The sequence below is a fragment of the Typha angustifolia genome, chromosome 2 (genome assembly GCF_048772165.1).
Source record: "Typha angustifolia cultivar Huaian chromosome 2, ASM4877216v1, whole genome shotgun sequence".
NCBI lineage: Eukaryota > Viridiplantae > Streptophyta > Magnoliopsida > Poales > Typhaceae > Typha > Typha angustifolia.
This window is the reverse complement of record NC_133240.1, coordinates 5667097-5685984: the sequence shown is the minus strand read 5'-3', so window position 1 is coordinate 5685984 and position 18888 is coordinate 5667097. Positions and strand designations below refer to the sequence as shown.

At 35.9% G+C, this 18888-nt stretch overlaps 1 protein-coding gene across 1 annotated transcript; it reads left to right on the top strand.

Moving 5' to 3' along the window:
* Positions 1–2557: 2557 nt before the first annotated feature.
* Positions 2558–5134, top strand: LOC140773376 (uncharacterized). The gene is made up of 4 exons (XM_073115894.1): positions 2558–3121; positions 3565–4633; positions 4726–4911; positions 5013–5134. The coding sequence occupies exons 1-4, from the start codon at positions 2558–2560 to the stop codon at positions 5132–5134; spliced, it is 1941 nt and encodes a 646-aa protein (XP_072971995.1).
* The last annotated feature ends 13754 nt before the right edge of the window (positions 5135–18888 follow it).

Sequence of the window (18888 nt, the reverse complement as noted above, 5' to 3'; positions counted from 1 at the left end):
GTCTCCCTCCTCAATGGGGAAGCAAGAGAGGTGCAAGTTCGCTACGAAAGACTACCCCGCTACGGCTCATTCTGTGCGAGACTCGGCCATGACCACTCTGAGTGCATGTACAAGGGGGCTCTAGAAGTGAAAATGAAATCAGAGTACCCAGCTCGTCTTCACCCACTACTAGCTGACTTGTTGAAACCTATGTTCTAGAATCTAAATGGCTCCCTAAGCTCTCTTGAATCAAGTGTAAGAAGCGGTGGGTTCTCTCCGACAGCCCGCCAATGGAGGGGCTCCGTTCCTCTAAGGATAATCCAATCACTAAGATGGCTGACCTCAGTGACGTGTCACCCAACCCGGCTACCCTTGGGACTAAGGAGGACCAAGTGTCAAAGACCTGCATGAAATCAAGATCAGATGCTACTACCCAAGAAGTGACGGGCTTTGTGGCCTACTCCCATGCGGGGGAAAGTTTTGACAAGTCTTGCTACTGGAGCCCCAAAAAAGGGACAGAACTGCCCACACGCTAGCATGGCGTCTGAAGCGGGATCTGACAGCCCATCACTCGTCAATATCCCAATTAAAGAGGTATGCTCCCTAGCCAATCCCTACACTACAGCTCCAAACATACCACACACCAGGAAAAAAAACTACTATGGTTTCCAACCCAAAACTGCTCTCGTCATTGGACGAAACTGCCAAAAATCAGGCAGTTCACATCCTTTCCCCCAGCAGCCCTGCATCTATTATTCTAGAACATTTGGGCCTAGTACACACTTCACACCTCTCGCCACAGCCACTACAGTTTCCCCTACCAAAAGGACAACCTTGCTACCTGAAAGAGGCAGTGGTGCTGCCGAAGGATCGCACTCGATTTACTACCCAAAACAATCCGGTGGACAAGCCACCGGCACAACGAGAGGCGGCGAGGCCAAGCCCGCCGCAAGGGGACCTATGAACATTTTGTCCTGGAACTGTCGAGGGTGTGGAGGACCAGCAATAATCCGAAATTTGAAAAGCATCCTCCACAGTACTAGAGCTAAGATCACCTTTCTTTCAGAAATGAAGTGTGGTCTAGCAAAGACAAGGAGAATCATCTCTCAAGTCCCTCTAAAGAACTCTTTTGTGGTGAATCCCATTGGTCAGGCGGGGGGCCTCTGGCTCCTTTGGAAGGAGGATACTAGAGTCGAAGTGTTAGATGCTGACCAGAACTCCATTTTTGCCCATATCCATGGTCTCTCGTCGAAGATGGATTGGATTTTTGTGGGAGTTTACGGTAATCCACACAGCTCAGATCACTCTCCCCTTTGGAACAAGATCAACCATTTTGTGGCCAACTCCACCCTCCTATGCTGCTGCATGGGAGACTTTAATAATATTTCAAAGGCATCGGAAAAGGAAGGAGGACTCCCGTCAAAACAAACAAGGATGAGAAATTTTGCAGATTGGATTAGCAGATCCGGGTTAATGGATCTAGGCTTTTCCGGTCCAGCCTACACTTGGTCCAATAGAAGAGGTGCCAACTATCTTATAAGAGAAAGACTGGATAGGGTCCTCGTGTCTCCTTCAAGGTGTATGCTCTTCTATGCGGCGAAGGTGTTTCATCTACCCACTCTGCAAGCAAGCCAAAGAGTAAGTTCAGGATGGAGAACTGGTGGCTAACCATGGACTCCTTCACCACCTGCTGCAAGGAGGCCTGGATAATGACAAATGATCGCAACCTATCACTCTCAAAATTGACTAAACTCAAGGGCAGAATCAAACTGTGGGCCAGGAAGAATGGTCGTAGACCAAAAGAAAGGCTCCAAGTCATCGAGAAAGAGATTCTACATATCCAGACCAAAGGCTCGAGGGAGGAGGAATGGGCCAAGGAGCGAATCTTGTGAAGCATGCACGAGGACACTCTTCTCTAAGAGGAGATCTATTGGCACCAGCGATCTAGGGTGAGATTGCTCTGGTGGGGAGATAGGAACACGACTTTTTTCCATTCCCAGGCCACTTCCCATAAGAGGAAAAGCAATGTCGACTGCCTCAAGATTAATAGCAGTGAATGGACCCATTACTAGAGCAAAATTAGAAAAGCTTTTGTCGACTATTTTAGGAAGCTTTTTACTTCTAGCAACCCCTCCTCGGTGTCAAATCATCATCTGTTCAATAGCATGAATTGGCCAAGGATAGATCCTGGAGCTGCTGCTAGGCTCTATCTCAGCCCTACAAACAAAGAGTTCTGAAGAGCCTAGCTCTGGACTGGGCACCGGGGCCTGAAGGTCTAAACGCAAGATTCTTCCAAGTGCATTGGCAAGACCTAAGCGCCGCCATCTGTGAGGAAGTCAGGTGATTCTTCGCCGCCAAAAAGATAGACAAGGCGTTGAATAGAACCAATATTGTTCTCATCCCTAAGAAGGAAGCCCCTACCACGGATTGTGATTTTACGCCAATTAGCCTTTGTAATACTACTTACAAAGTCATCTCCAAGTTGCTAGCTATGAGAATCAAGCCGCTACTTTCAACTCTCATTTCCCCAGCCCAAAATGCCTTTATCCCTGGATGCCAAATCGTTGACAACCAAGTTATGGCTCAGGAAGTGATGCATTTTCTCAAAAACTCAAAGAGTAGGTCAGGGAATTTCATGGTTAAGGCGGACCTATCCAAAGCGTTTGATCGTATGGAATGGCTTTTCATCTGCGACTCACTAAAACTATTTGGCTTTCCAAACAACTTCATCCATCTTATCAAGGCTTGCATCTCCACGACTTCTCTGGCAATTGAAGTAAATGGCAAAGCAGACAGGTATTTTCTTCCTTCGAGAGGTATCAGACATGGGTGCCCTTTATCACCATATTTATTCATCATCGGCTCCAATGTATTATCACTACACCTTGAAAATGAAATGAGGCTCAGCAGAATACGAGGGATCAAGATAGCCAAAGCTGCACCTCCGATCTCTCACCTTATGTTTGCTGATGATTTATTACTTTTTGGGAAGGCTAACGAGAAGGAGGCGGCAAACTTCAATAGTTGTCAAGACCTATACTACAACTGGTCAAGACAAGCTATCAACTTTGAGAAATCGGCCATTCAATTCAGCTCTAAAACAAGTCATGGGCAGAAGAACATAGTATTGAATCTGGTCAAGGTAAAAAACCTAGACCGAAATGATAAATATCTTGGCAATCTGCTGCTTCTACCAAGATCAAAGGCAGAAGCTCTCAGTTTCATCGTGGATAAATTCAAACATAAGCTTGTGAGGTGGAAAGAAAAACAACTGTCACATACAGGACACCTAACTCTTATCAAATTGGTGCTTAGTGCAATGCCAATCTACTACATGGCATCTGCTATCTTCCCTAAAGGCTTGCTAGAGAAAATGACTACTCTCATGAGGAATTTCTAGTGGGGATTCGAAGAAGGAAAGAACAAATATGTAAACCTATCAATCTGGGGGGGCTCGGCATTAGAAGGTTAGTAGAGGTCAATCAGGCTCTTATGGCTAAGCTAACCTGGAGGATGCTGAGTGAACCTAACTCTATTTGGGCTAAAATATTAAAAGCCAAATACTTCAGATCTACTTCCTTCTAGAACACTAAAGGGAAGCAAAAGAAATCATGGGTTTGGAGCTCCATAGTTCACGTCAAAAACTGGGTACAACAAGGTGCTCGTTGGAACGTAGGCAATAGAAGATCGATTGCCATCATTGAGGATCCCTGGGTTCCTCAATTTAGTTTGGACCACATTCAATTGCCCCATGGAGTCACTCACACCAACCATCTGATGGAAGCGAGGAATTGGAAAGAAGAGTTGGTGAGGGCTATCTTCCCAGAGGACATTGCCTTAACAATCCTCAATATCAAAGTAAATCAAGCAGCAGCAGCTTACCTAGCTAAGCTTATTTGGATGTACACCCCAACAGGAGTATTCTCAGCAAAGTCCTTCTACAAGGTCCGTTGTGGTGCTGACCTGGCGAGCTCATCAAACCAAAGTACCATGAAGAGATTATGGAAGATCATTTGGCACAAGAACAACTCAATACCACGCATCAGAACTTTTATTTGGCGCTGTGTGGTGGATGCCCTTCCAGTACTATCGGTGCTGAATAAACACATCTCTACCATCTCCACAACCTGCACTATTTGCAAATCAGAGAACGAGACTATAGAGCACCTGTTGGTAGGGTGCAATATGGCTAGAGCTGTTTGGTTTGCCTCGAGTTTGGGTTACAAGTTTGACAACAGCCCCTCAAGGATGGACCTGTGGATCATGGAGCTAAGCAACTCCTTCTCTACTGAGCAACTTTCATTGGCTTTCTCAATTATATGGGCCATCTGGAAAGCTAGAAACAGCTGGGTATTCAAGCAAGTGAAGCCTTACCCTACTAAGATTCTAGAGGAAGCAATTAGGAATGCAAACCAAAACTTTGGCTACATCAATCAACCGCTATTCCCAGTATCCGGAAGGGAGGACAACGAGGTGGTAAACCCCTTAATGGGGGAGTACATCTGCTGGGTAGATGCCTCTTGGAAGGGCAATTGCAGTGGGGACATTGGTATTGCAATATGCGAATTCCTGAACACCTTTTGCTTGGGCAAATCTATATTCTTGAATCACTGCTCCGACACAAAAATGGAGGAAGCAATGGCGCTCTTGGAAGGTCTGAAAGAAATCCACAACATGAGAGTGACTTCTTAGTGCTGGCTTTTTAGTGACTCTCAAATGGTGGTTAAAGCGGTCAATGCTGTGAAGATTTGGATATTGGCTGGGAGATCCTAAATGTGATCAAAGAATGCAGATGGTGGATACACAAGCTACAGGATATCAAGATACTCTTTACGAGTAGATGCAACAACACTCTTGCTCACTCTCTTGCCAACCTAGCTGAGCAGAGAGACCCTTGTAAGATCTGGACCCACCCCCCAAAGGGTGAGGCTTGTACGTTGGGTATTTAAGGAATATATCAGTCCACGCACTTTCATCAAAAAAAAAAAGTTATTATCCTTTGTTACTTCTAAAATATTTCTCTTTTGTTAAAGGTCTCTCATGTAAGGAAGTCAATCGTCCTTTCGATAGGTTGGCTGATCGCGAGAGATCTTCTGACTTCGACTGTGGGGTCATCTGTGTTCTTTGCTTCACAGTTATTTACCTCATATCTTAGTGGGATTCTTTTGTTATTGGGGCTCTTAATTTTTAAGCTCTTAATTTTTAATTCATTGTTTATTTTTGAGGAAAAAAAAAGAGAATGTAAATCATCTAAATTTATATTACATATGGTAAAGGGTTTACTTTTACCAGTAACAGTTCTGAGCAGTTCTGTTAATTAAGTTTTGTGTGTATTGAATATCAAATGGGAATTGTTTAGTCCCATAACAAATAAAAGGATTATTATAGTTACTTTTGGGCTATATAGACTATCTAGACTATCTCCCCAACAGTGTGATCTATGATCTCTTCATGGCCATCATAAATAAATGGGATAATTTAACTTAGCCTCCTTAATTAAATTAGCATCACTTTTTATATACAAAACTTAAAAGTTTTTTATATTCACATAAGTCCTTTGAAGTAAAACAAAAATTAAAATTATACATAGCCCCGTGAACTATCACAATTTTTTACATACATACTTTGAACTTCTTTATTATCAAGGTAGGACTATTAAACCAAGAAAAATATCAACATAGACCCATCTAAGAAAAAAGAAAGTTATATGAACGAGGATCTATGCAGTAAAAGAAAAAGTTTAGAAAGTATATGCAGAAAATAATGATAATTAATTCATGGGAGTTTAGTGTAACTAATCCAAAAAAAATCTACATAAACCTCTTAATTCAGGGTTCTATGTGGTAAAAAAAAATTAAGGGAAGCATATAAAAATCGGTGATAGTTCATTGGAGCTAAGTGTTATTAATCCTAAGTTAATTATAACAACAGCTTTATCATCATCACTAATTAGTTGCATCCAAAAAAAAAGTGACTCTTAATTTCACTTACAGAATTGAGTCAATTCCTGCTTGAATTCTTGTAATTTCTTCAATCTGCATGTGTATATATATCTAATACAAGGCAACCCTCCAAATTAATCCACTGGAGATTAACTACAGCCTAAACCTTTTACATGCATGCTTCATGAGCTTAGTATCCTACTCTAGCATCCAAACTTCTTCTCCAATCTTCTAAAGAACTACTACCAAAGCCCTTCATTCCGTCCCCTCGAGTATCGTCTCTAGCTGTGGTTTCCAGTTTGCAGCACATCCAATGCTACGTTTACTTCTCCTCTGAAGCCCAGATAGCACCACCTCCAATGGCATCCTATTCGCAACCAACTCCTGCAGCTGTTGCTTTGTGATCACCACCTTAATTCTCTTACAACCGTCATCTTCTCGCGAGACGCCGACGCCGAGGCCATCGAAGCTCGATGATAAGAGATCGCCGACGAGCCCCGGCGCCGCATACTCAAGCTCTCTACTCGCCCTTGAGAGAGCAATGCAGTTGCCCATGGCTATGTTAGAGAAAGTAAATAGATAGATAGATAGATAGAGAGAGAGAGAGAGAGAGAGATAGAAAGAGCTTGTGAATATAAATAACTCATGGCAATTTGGAACATTAGGATGTAGTGGAGTTAACTTTATTATTTTTTTCTCCTCCTCTCTCTTTCTCTCTCTCTCTCTCTCTCTCTCTCTCTCTCTCTCTCTGCACTTTCATTGCGTAGAGTTGGCGAAGGAATGATGAGTGGGGGAGTAAAATAGGTAAAAAGTGAAGAGAGGTAGAAAGAAAGAGTATTTGATTTTAATTCAACGCGCATGCAGTTGGTCGGTTTAGTGGAGGGTGGATGATTGGTCCCCGCCGCCCCCTCCCCTCTATATTATATGTACTAGTTAACGGTGTGATTAACGCAAGATACTTAGATTAGAGGTTAATTTTCAAATATTACCGTCCACTTTAGTGATTTCGTGATTAATACCCTTTTCTTTGAACTATTTTTATATAATAATCTATTACTACTTTGACTCACGTCTACCCTTAACCCTACGTTATAGTTCTTTTTAATACTCTCTCTATGAATAAAAATTATAAAAATTAGCATATTAATCAAAACAATGTTGTTGAAAAAAGTGTACGTGGATTTATAATATTGATACTTTAGAGAAGGGTATTTTAGAAGTTAGTAAAAGTGAAAAGAAAAGACAAGTAGCTATTGAATTGACCTTATATAGTTAAGGGTGTGATTAATGCAAGGTACTTAAATTATGGGTAAATTTTCATATAACACCATCCACTTTAGATTAGTCTCCCAAGTCTATGAGTTATTTTTATATGATAGCTTACCGTTATTCTTCCTAACTACTCTTAACACTAGGTTATATATTATATATATATATATATATAATCAAGTTCACTACAATATCCCTGACAACAATGTTCTGAGAAAAAATCGATTTATAATAATTCTGATTAATCTAAAGAGTGATATAAAATTATAAGAAAAAAGAGACGAGTTTAATTATAAATAGCTCAAAGGCAAGGTATTAATCACCAAATTACTTTAAGATGTATGATATTATTCGAAAAGTCTCATAAATTATATGTGTTCTAATAGTTTGTAGCAAATCTTAACCCCATGTGGATGGATTAAACACTAACCTACGAAGTGAAAAAAATGCATTTAAACGAACCAATTATAGTAGAATTGGTAGGTATCTTACTCATGACCAAGGAGGTCATGAGTTCAACTCCAATCCCGAATAATATTGTGGAGAAATTATTTGGTAGTTAGTGGTTTAGTGGTGGCTTGGCTCGATTCAGTTGATGGCTCAACAATGCAGTTAGCTTGGAAGAACATCTTGACAACGCAATGGCTTAGAGTAGATCTCAGCGACATTTGGTTCAAAACAATTGTTCGGCGACGCATATAGCTTGAAGCCTAGACTAGACAGCTAAAAGCTCGGTGGGGCCTAAAGTGCCTCCGTATATAGGGAGGGTTGGCAGTTTATCCAACTCATATCTAGCATTCGGACTTATGAATGATCACAAAAAAAAAATACATTTGAGGTAAGAATTGTGTATATAGATAGATATGATCAATTTAAAGGATGGTTGAGGCTGTTCAGGTCCTAATTATCTTCTAACCGAAAGTGCAAAGATATGCTTCAAAAGAAGGATCAAAAGTTTTTGTGAAGATAATAGAAACACAACAAACTTCTCTTTTATCTCCCTTCTCCTTTCTCCAAAGCTCTCCTATTATTCTCTTTGGCAATTCCAAAGAAGAAGAGACAGTGCCCAAAAAGCTGCAACTAATCGGTCCCTTCTAAGTGGGGTCCTCTTTGATATATATTTGAGAAAAATATCTCAAACATTGATGGGCTTTAGATTCTTTCTTCTAACTCATCATACTTGCATCACTAATCTAGCTAGTTATATGTTTATCAAGCTTGCTTTTCTTTTCAGAAAATACTTTGATAGATTTCCTCAACTGTTGCTCATATACTGACATTTTATGTGATATAGATAAAATATCAACTATTATTATTAATTTTTCAAATATATATATTGTTGATGATGCCAAGATTGTGAAAGTATTTCATGGGTTGGCCTTAGTGCTTCTGCCTGAGGGCCTGCAATTGGGAGATTTTTGACCCTACTATCCCTCTCAAAAAGATATTTTAAGTGGTCTTAATAAGCTTAGTATAAAAATTTTAAAATCACTCAGAAAATTTGTTGAATTCGATAGGAAAATTTTCGTTTATATGGAAATTATTGAACCGGAAAAAACAACTTCATATGAAAAAAATAAAAATTCTCAAGACATTTAATTTTCTTTTAGCCGATTACTTATATTTGAAAATCGTTAACTGTGATAGTAATTGTAAATGCACCTAATTTTATATATATAATTAAAAGTGAATTAGACGTGTAAAATAAATTAGGGGCAAACTTAAAATAGTCAAAAAAAACTCTTGCAATTGGAATCTATTTTATCATGCTCTCTCTCTCTCTCTCTCTTTCTCTATGTCTCCTCCTCTCACTCTCACCTGGTCTTTGTGTGTGATTGATCTTACTTTTATACATATATTGTCTGGATGTGGATCATTGGATTTCGCTATCGGAAGTGCTCTCCCTTCCTTTGGGTCTATTTTTAAGTCTTAAGCATTTGGGTATTTGGGTTGGTAGGTATGTCTGTTGCATTCCTTAGTTGTTTTGGTCCAATTTGGAGGTTTCTGAAGTAGTGGCCATCAACATCTTCAAAGGTACAAGCATCATTTAGTTCCATTTTCAACTCTTGTACTGTGACCTAATGTTATATATTCATATACGCGCTCTTGAAGAGTAAAAGAATATAGTTCATCCTTTCCACTATATATATATATATATTACAATTTGCACACCTTATATTGAGATATAGACTATAGCATTTTAAATAGTTTGGGAGGCAAAGGGTGACAATTTGTTGCATCCAATTGGGTCCATTATCAATAAAATTGGTATAAAGAAGTCCATCACAAGATAATGAGATAGTGCTCACATAGTTAAGAGGGCTTATATTGTATAAGTACTTCTCAGAAGCATCGGTTTAATTGAAGCACCATTAACTTTCTACTTCTCTGAAAAAAAAATGTCCATCTTAGTAAGCTGTCAGGGACAGCTCAAGTAAGCCATTGATAGAAGAACCAATAAATCAATCGTTAAACTGTATGAAAAGACGCTTCATACCTTTGCTTAAGAACACCCTTATAAATGAAGATGATAAAGGAGACACATGCTTGATCTCTACTAAAAGAACTCTTTATTGTAAGCTGCTCTTACTTTGTAAAGAGTCTTTCCTCTTCTTCTTCTTCTTGCCCTATTTTTCATATCTCTACTCATGTGAGCAAGCCTTGTTACAATTGGAGTGTGTGTCAAAATTATCAGAACCCTGTTCGTAAAAAAATATGAGTACTAGACTCAAGTACTATTATAAGCGGTTAGGGTCATATCTCCTCAACCAAGAGGTTAGAAGTTTGGACTCCTATATAGATGTTAGAAGAATTTTGTCACTCAAATGAGTTGTGTCTCATGCACTGTGACAGAAGTTTACTTGTTTATATGAAAGCATATATTGGCTTAGTTATATAATACAATTGTTTGAAGAGGGTTGACCTCAAATATATAATGTATGAGAAAATTTGTGATAATTTAGAGTGGCTAAGTGTACTAATCCATAATTTTGTTATGATTCGACCACATAAATCAAGTTATAAATCAAGTTAATTGAGTCAGTGAGTTGAGTCGAGTTAGTCTAATTTTACTTATTATCTTTAATTTTGAATTAAAGTGGATAACTCGCATGTGAACCTGATCGACTATGATTCTACTCTTATAAATAAAAATAATTATAAAATAATTATAAAGAGTGGAATGATATTGTGTTTAATTATTTTTATTATCTCGTTTTTATCTTTATCGTAATCATTATATCATCCTTATCTTCATAGGAGTAGATCATAACATTAGATCCATTCGAAGCTCCCAAAATTTAGCCACTATCCTCTGTCATGAGACTGTTAAAGATTAACACGAATCAACACAATTATTAGAACGAGAATGGATCTGTTCAAACAGCCTTGCTGTAGATTAGTTTTCCTGGCATAAATATGCCGGGGTGTTCGAATGCCGAAACCCAAGAAGATTTACACTCTCTAAGCGTTTGAACGGCCTTATAGGCATTTGAACGCCCTCCTACGTCCTTGTTTGGCATGTTACGTTTGAATGAACCCATGAATGTTCAAATGGCTCATGAGTTTTTCTTCTTTTTTATTTTTTTGGCTTCAAATCAGCCATATAAATAGATAATTTGAGATTTTAGGATTTTGAAGGCTTTATTTGACAAGAGAGAAAGCTTAAAAAAGAGAGTCGCAATTGTATTAAGAGAGTTGGAGAGCAAAAACCCTTTATAAATGCATCTCTACTTGAATTTGGATTAGTGAATTGAAGCTTTGTACCACCCACAGATGTAGGCATATCATCGAACCACGTAAATCTTATCTCTCTCACTTTCTTCTTTGTGGCTTGTATTTATTTAAAGTTCTTATTTGTAATTAGCTTGGGTATTAGAATATCTCTACTCCTAGCATCTTGATTGTGGATTTCTTATTTGGTGATATTAGCTTTGCTAATATTTGATTTACTCTAATCTATTTTTCTTCCATTTGGATTTGTCTGTGGGTGTTAGGATTGTTTAGGATTGTTTTCGCTACCTTCTACTCATTTGGCATTTAGCACAACAGAGCCACCCTACGTTATAGTATTTCATCACTGTTTTTATCTATCCGTCATCCTCCAACGACAATCACAACGTCAAATAATTATCAATTTATCCAGATTCGACCTTATCTCACTATTTAATTAACTTTTCACCCCGATCTGGTTCAGGATTACGTCCAATAGAAAAACAAAGAATATCGCTACTGTGTAAACAAAGAGTTTGAAAGTAACAAATTTTTACGTAGAAAAAAATCTATAATAACTAATACAAAGGTATTTCAAAGAGGCGAAAAAGAAACTAATGATGAGGCCCATGTTAAAATAGGCAAAAGATTAGGAAGTTTTGTATAAGATGAATACTCGTCAATAAGCTAGCTAATAATAAGTAGTTATCACAAGATACATGAATCTTCCATTAAAAAGGAGCTCCATCAATCAACTACTAGACCTAAAGCAAATCCCCAAACCTCCTGACTTAAAAGTAAGTCAACGGAAAGCAATGGCCGGCCCACTAATGTTAAGTCAACCTAATGAAGTCTCCTTTAAAGCACCTTTTCTCTATCAAAGCAGATATATTCTTAGTAGCTTCTTGACCCCCACTCGAGTCAACCACTTGGTGAGTTGTCTTCAACTATTCAAGTAGGTTCTTTATTGGGTTGGATCTGCAATTGTTACAGATTGTTACCCATTAGATTTGGACCAATCCGAAAATAAAAAAAATTATGAAAATTTAGATAATAAAAATAGAGTTCTAACGTCTAGATAAAATGATATTATTATAATAGTGGAGAAATGTCAGAAAAGTAAATATCCGATGTTGCGGCAATCATCAGTTGTGGCAGATGGCCAATGGTGGTGGCGGACGGTCGTAAGGTAGAGTGGTTGCTGGTGAAGAAAGATGGCTAGGGTTTAAAAGTTCTATCTACTTCTAAAAAAATAAAGGCAATCTAAAAGCTACTATAAAAGATAAAAATGAAAAAAATAATTTGGTAATTTACCTAATCTCATATTCATTTAATGATTCATAATAATTAACACATGATCATTCCAATTTATAGGGGTAATAGATCAACACGTAGATTATCTGATTTATTTAAAATTTAAAATAATAAAATAAAACTAACTAACTAACTTGACTCGACTTAACTCACGTGGTCGGATCGTAACACAGATCTAATTATTTTAGGGTTTAGAAGAGTTCTATACAGATTTAACAGCTCTCAGAGTAGGGTTAATGAGATTAAAATAGTTAAACAAGAACACAAACAATTTAATATTGATGCTAAAATGAGTCAATCTATACTTTCGCTTGATTTTAACCTACCCAGCTTAAGCAACTTGCAACAGTTAAATTTCTTATCCAAAACTAGTGGTATATTATTAGTGCCAAATTTTTTGGCCATGAATAAATAGTCCGTAAAATAAACTACCCCTCCATCAATAAACCAACGAGCTCAATGTCTCACATCGAGAATAAATAATGTGAAAATTTAGAGTATGACATGGTCATTAACATGTCCAAAACTGGCCTCTTGTGAGTATAGATTAGATAGTGGTAAAATTATATCTGATACAGGTAGTGAGCTAATAATAAACTTAATTATCATATCTTCTAAGTAGAACTAAAACTCGGATCTAAATCTGGTTAAAGAGAATGTTATAAAAATAAATAAAAACTACTCCAGAAAGCAATCTCCTTAGAGATGGGAACTAATAAGTTTCATACGTCAAGCACTGTTCTGTATGACGATGGATGGAAGTGCCAGTGAAGTCTCTGTAGGTCTAAGCAATGACAGTGTGGATGAACATATGTTTGTTTCAGAAAGAAAGGGGAGTTATTCAAAGAGTGACAGCAATAGCAACAGAAAGTATGGACTCTTTTTTATGTGCCTTGCAAGAAAGAAAGAACGCGCTCTTCTCAGAGAGAGCAGCTGCCATGGCGTGTGTAAAGTAGCGTCTATTCACACTGCCACCACCCCCTCCCTTCCCAAAATATATAATGAACTAACCTTCCACTGAATAGGAATTAGCTAGATTTAATTTCTCTTATTTGTGTTGCACTCCAACAACATATATATATAGTCTTTTTTTCTTTTCTTTCTCTCTTTTTTTTCTAGCAATTATTATAAATCATACAGTATATTTTATTTATTTTTATGATTCGCACCTCATTTTTAAAGATTTTATAACCCGACTCCTCTCTTTTTTTTTTTATAATTCATATTTAAAACTCTAAATTAACTTTGACGGTACTAGAAAAGAGATATTTCGTTATAATATATAAAATAATTTATGAATACATAAATTACCTCTGTCTTCTTTTTTTTTCTCTTACCAAAAGAAGAAGAAGAAGAAGAAGAGGAGCGGGAGGGGGACGGGTGTGATGAAGAAAAGTGGTGGTGGTGGCGATGGCGACAGCGACGGTGGAGGGGTATGTGTGGAAGATGATTGAAGGATATAGAAAATGAGAAGGAATGGTACGAATATTTTAGTTACTTGATCGAATAACGTTAGAATATTAAATAAAAATTAGAAAAAAAAAGGATCATGTTACAAAATCATTAAAGATGAGATGTGAAATTATAAAATAAATAAAATATAGGATGTGATTCGTCTTTTTTTTTTCTCTTCCCAAAAGAAGAAGAAAAAAGAGGAGCGGGAGAGGGACGGGTGTAGATGAAGAAAAGTGGTGGTGGTAGCGGCGGCGATAACGACGGCAACGGTGGAGGAGGTATGTGGGGAAGATGATTGAGGGATATAGAAAATGAGATGAAATGGTAGGAATATTTTAGTAACTTGATCGGCATTAATCAGTCAAAATAACATTAGAATATTAAATAAAAAAATAGAAAAAAAAAGGATCATGTTACAAAACTATTAAAAATGAGATGTGAAATTATAAAATAAATAAAATATAGAATGTGATTTATAAAAATCCTATTCTTTTCAATTATATCCATTGCAAGATCCTTATTTGATGGAGAGTAACATATTTCTTTTCTTTTTCTTTTCTTTTTTTCGTCTGTTACTATTAAGGGGATCAAAAATATAGTGTTACTTAACCTTTATTAGTATCCATGCAAAGATAAGAATTTTCAAAGATATCTATATAAAAATTAAGGTTTTTTTAAGGGTATTATACATATAAATATCAGGTTTGAAGTGGTTTAACGAGAAGACCTATATAAAAATAGACAATAATTTAGGAGCTTAAGTATAATTATTCTTTAATTAAAAATAATTGAGCCTAGGTTTAGACTTAGGGTTTAGCGTGTTTCCATGTTCTAATACGCTCCAATAATTCCCCCTCTCTTCATCCCGTGAGCTGTAGTCAATCATTAACCCCCAATTTGATTTCGTCCTATTACGGCAAACTGAAACTCCACAGTTATAGCCAATTATAGGCTGCCAAGTGTCCAAACCGCATATTTTTATACGCCTGGCCTGCAGAGGATCCCGTTTGGATAAGATCTCGAGTGATGTAACATAATTGTAAGCTAAACATGAGTTTTTGTCAAAACTACCCCTCCAAAAAAAATTATTATACAAAATTATAAATCTTTGTCGCAATGATTTTCAAATATATGTTGATGTTATATGAAAATCTTAAAATTTCTTAAAAAATTGCCAATTTCACAATTTTCTGAGTACCTTTTTGTAAAATTTTCGTACAAGTTTAATTATATTTGAAAATTATTGATTAGGGCAGTAATTCTAAACACCTGCTTTTATATTTAAATTTTCAAGTAAATTAAAAGTGTAAAAAAAATTAGGAACAAACTTAAATAAGGTTCCTAACCTTGAATTCCTTTCACAATGACCCATCCACTTAGTTTAATAACATCCACTTGGAAAAAAAAAATGCCCCAAAAAATCTACATTATGGACTCTTTTCATTATTTTATTCTCTACCTTATTATTTTTTTAAGAAAGTCCCTATCTTTTGTATAAATTCCAATCATCACTTTAGTGTTATCACCAAAGCACGGAATTTAAAGACACGATAATGTAGGGTTTGAACTAAAATATTAAAAAAAAATCCACAAGGTAGGGTTTTTTTTTCTTAATTTCCAATAAGAAATAGAAATATGTAAGCATAGTCTTCTGAGCAGTATGGCGTGTGCTTGAATACAAACGGTTCCCGGACGGCAAAGGAAAGCTCCATTCCATACTTCCAGTGTGCTCAATATTGAGACACATTTATATCATGAATGTGTCTCAATACTTGTCCTTCTAATCCCTTTCCTTGCCGTCTCCATGAATTCAATCTTGACGTTTGTCTAACAACATTATCCAACTTGTCACATTACCTCGTTCACTCTCTCTCTCTCTCTTTCTCTCTCTATATATATATATAAGTTTAGAACAAAAGAGTAGTGCAAGTGTGATATAGAATGGGTAGTTGTGTTGGTAAGAGCAGTTCAATTTATCCTCTGGCGCCGGCCGGCGAGACTGGCCGGATTAGGGTTATGATGAGTGTGAGAGAGTTCAGGGAGTTGGTGGGCCGGACGAGAGACGACGGCGAGATCGGGCGGCTCATCGTGGAAGGATGCAGGAGAGGGAGGTGGGAGATGAGGAGTGTTTGTGGACATGATGAGGAGAGGGAGAGGGAGAGGGAGAGGAAGGTTGAGGTGGGGAGGAGTTTGGAGACTATTGATGAGAGGAGATAAGATGGTGATGTTTGTTGTTAATTAGTTATCTATATTGGATATTTAGATGAGAAATATTCTCTGTGTCTCTTCTTCAATTATTTTCTTTGTATTAATTTTTCTTTTGATGTACTTTGAATATATAGTCTACTTTTCCAACTCTTTTTTTTCTTTTAGTTATTTTTTTTTATCTTTTAAGAGTAGAGACATGGAAAAATTGTATATATTTAACACCTCAGTGAAGAATCAGTATCATGAATACCATATTAATGTATAATGTTCATGCTATATAATACTGTTTTCACTAAAAAAAAGAGGCTTAAATATATGTGGGATAAGCAAAATAGGGGCTTAAATTTATTTTTATTCTACAAATAAATAGGGGTTTAAATTATTGGTGTTAACTTCAAGGGCAGACACTAAAATAAGAGAGCAATATAGGGTTCACATGAGAGCTTTAGTAATTTAATTCTACAAAATGTCTTCCAAGCTATCTACTTCTCCGAGCTCTAAACTTTTCCTGATGCTTGAGCCATACATTAGCATTCTTCAAAGTTGAGTAAAAAAAGTTCAGATGAAAGTTCTGCGATGAGAGTGGCAGATTAAAGAGAAAAAAGAGGAAGAAGAAGAAGGTGAAGTAGGTAAAAGTAAATAAGTAATTTTAAGTTATCAGCTAATTAATATTTTCCTCCAACAATAATAAAAAGGCATAGAAAGATAAATTTAGGATATCTGTTGTTAAACGACGTTTAACGAGTTGTAGCTTTTAAGTCAAGGAGTATTTATACGCTTTTATAATGCAGAAGATAAAATAATACCGAGTCAAAATATAATTAAAAAATTAAATATAATTAAATTGTAAAATCCCTAGTATGCATGCACAAACAAAGGAAACACCTTTATTTCATCGAGGCTGACGATATTAATTTGACTCAAATTTCTATTTATGCATTGAACTTTTCTTCAGGAACTCTCTCTCTTGTTGCAAAACCTTTTGACACTGGGTCATGAATAAAACGTTTGGCGACCACTACACCCCACTGTATATTTAGGTGGGGCTGGGAAATAGTATTAGATTAGGAAATACGTGGACTGTTTATTTGAGAAATAAAGTTAATTAAAATGAGATATTTATTCTAAGAATAATTATTCTTATATTTATTTATATTATGAAATAAGAGTGTAATAATTATCTTTAATGTGATATAAAATGACGGAAAAGATAGAAAAAAAGTATTTTATTTTTTATGAAATTATCATAAATATTCTTTGATTTGATATAAAGTAGGTTGATGAGATAGATATCAAGGGTAATTAGTAATTGAGTTAGTGTGTGGTATAAGATATAATTTTAATTAATATTGTTTATATTTTATAATAGAATTATTATGATGTTTAGGTGTTATTCTGAAATTAAGAGTTGTATTTCAAAATAAGAAAAAAAGTATTTTCTGAAAGTGAATAGTTAGGAAAAAGATCAATTTTAGATTTTTAATTTAATAATATTCTTATATTCACTTGTATTCTAGAATAAGGGTGTAATAATTATTTTTGATGTGATATAAAGTGAAAGAAAAGATTAAAAAATATTTCATTTTATAAAAAAATTACCATAAACACCCTTTGATTTGAAATAATTTAGGTTGATGATGATGATATATATATATGTGTGTGTTAGTAATTGGGCTAATGTGTGGTATAAGATGTAATTTTTATAAATAGAGTTATTATGACATTTATCTGTTATTTTGAAATAAGAATTTATATTCTAAAAAAAGAAAAAAATTATTCATAAAATAAATGGGGGCTATATAACCCTAATAAAAATAGGACTAGATTTAGAAAACCTAGATTTGATTAAGTTCTCAACCAAATAATGTTAATTCTAAGTAGAACCCGTCAACAAATTAGCAAAGTTGATGTTGCAAAGTGACAAAGCTCAGAAAGGAGATTAGGTTTTCTCCCCAAGGATTGTTTGTCCGATGAACAAGTTTTGTTCAATTTTGCGTTTGTTCTCTTAGCATGTATTTTGTTTGATATTGTGATTTGTGTCTTTTGTTTGGTATGTTTACATATTTTAAAATATCATAACTACTGAAGATATGTTAATCTAGATTTCTAGATTCTTTGGTCATGGATGTTACCGGCAGATTTGCCTTCTTCTCGTTGTTCTCGTTTATTTTTGTATTAGTTTGATTGTTCTTGGTCCGACAAGTTACTCAAATGGAGCTTTCAAGCGATTGCGATATAATAGATAAACTCCACCCTGATGTGCCTCTATTTCTCTTTGCGCATGCTGAATGCTCGGTCTTTCAAAACTCTTATTTACTTTTACCTATTGTGTAACTATTGGCCAAGTGGAGGCTTTATTCTAGAGATTTGCTCTATCTCCTCTTTCTCTTATTATGCATGAAAGCTTGTTCAGCTAAAGTATAGAGTTTGTTATTAGGGTTCTTACTCTATTTCCTCTCTCCTTTTATGTATCAAGTTTGTAATTGATTAATGATATTAATGGCATTTCAGTCTAACGACTGTTTTTCAACAAAAAAAATAACAATAATTTAGTGACAATTATAATATTTTAAAAGTTTTCAGTAACAATTATGTAAAGAGTTCCTTCTTTTTTGGTTGAAGTGATTATGATTGTTGTATTAATTTCCTCAAACAGTTTATTTGCTGTTATCATTAGATAGGGGCTATCTTGTTCAGGTTTTTTCATAGTGAAACTGAGCCTTGGAATTTTCGCTTAAACAAAGAATCACGAAAAGATATCTCTCACATGGATCAACATATAAGATCATCCCTTTGCTTTGCTTGTATCTAAATCCATTCATCAGCACAATTCAAATCGAATAATATTTTATCTGATTAAATTTAGCGATTTACATATGTTTAGTTAACTCCAAGAAAGGCCTTAATACCCATCTTATTCTTTCTCTGTACATCCATTGAGCTTGGAGATTAAATACTAAATTGTGAATTATTTCTTAAGATATGTGATTTACGTGCTAAAGTGAACTAA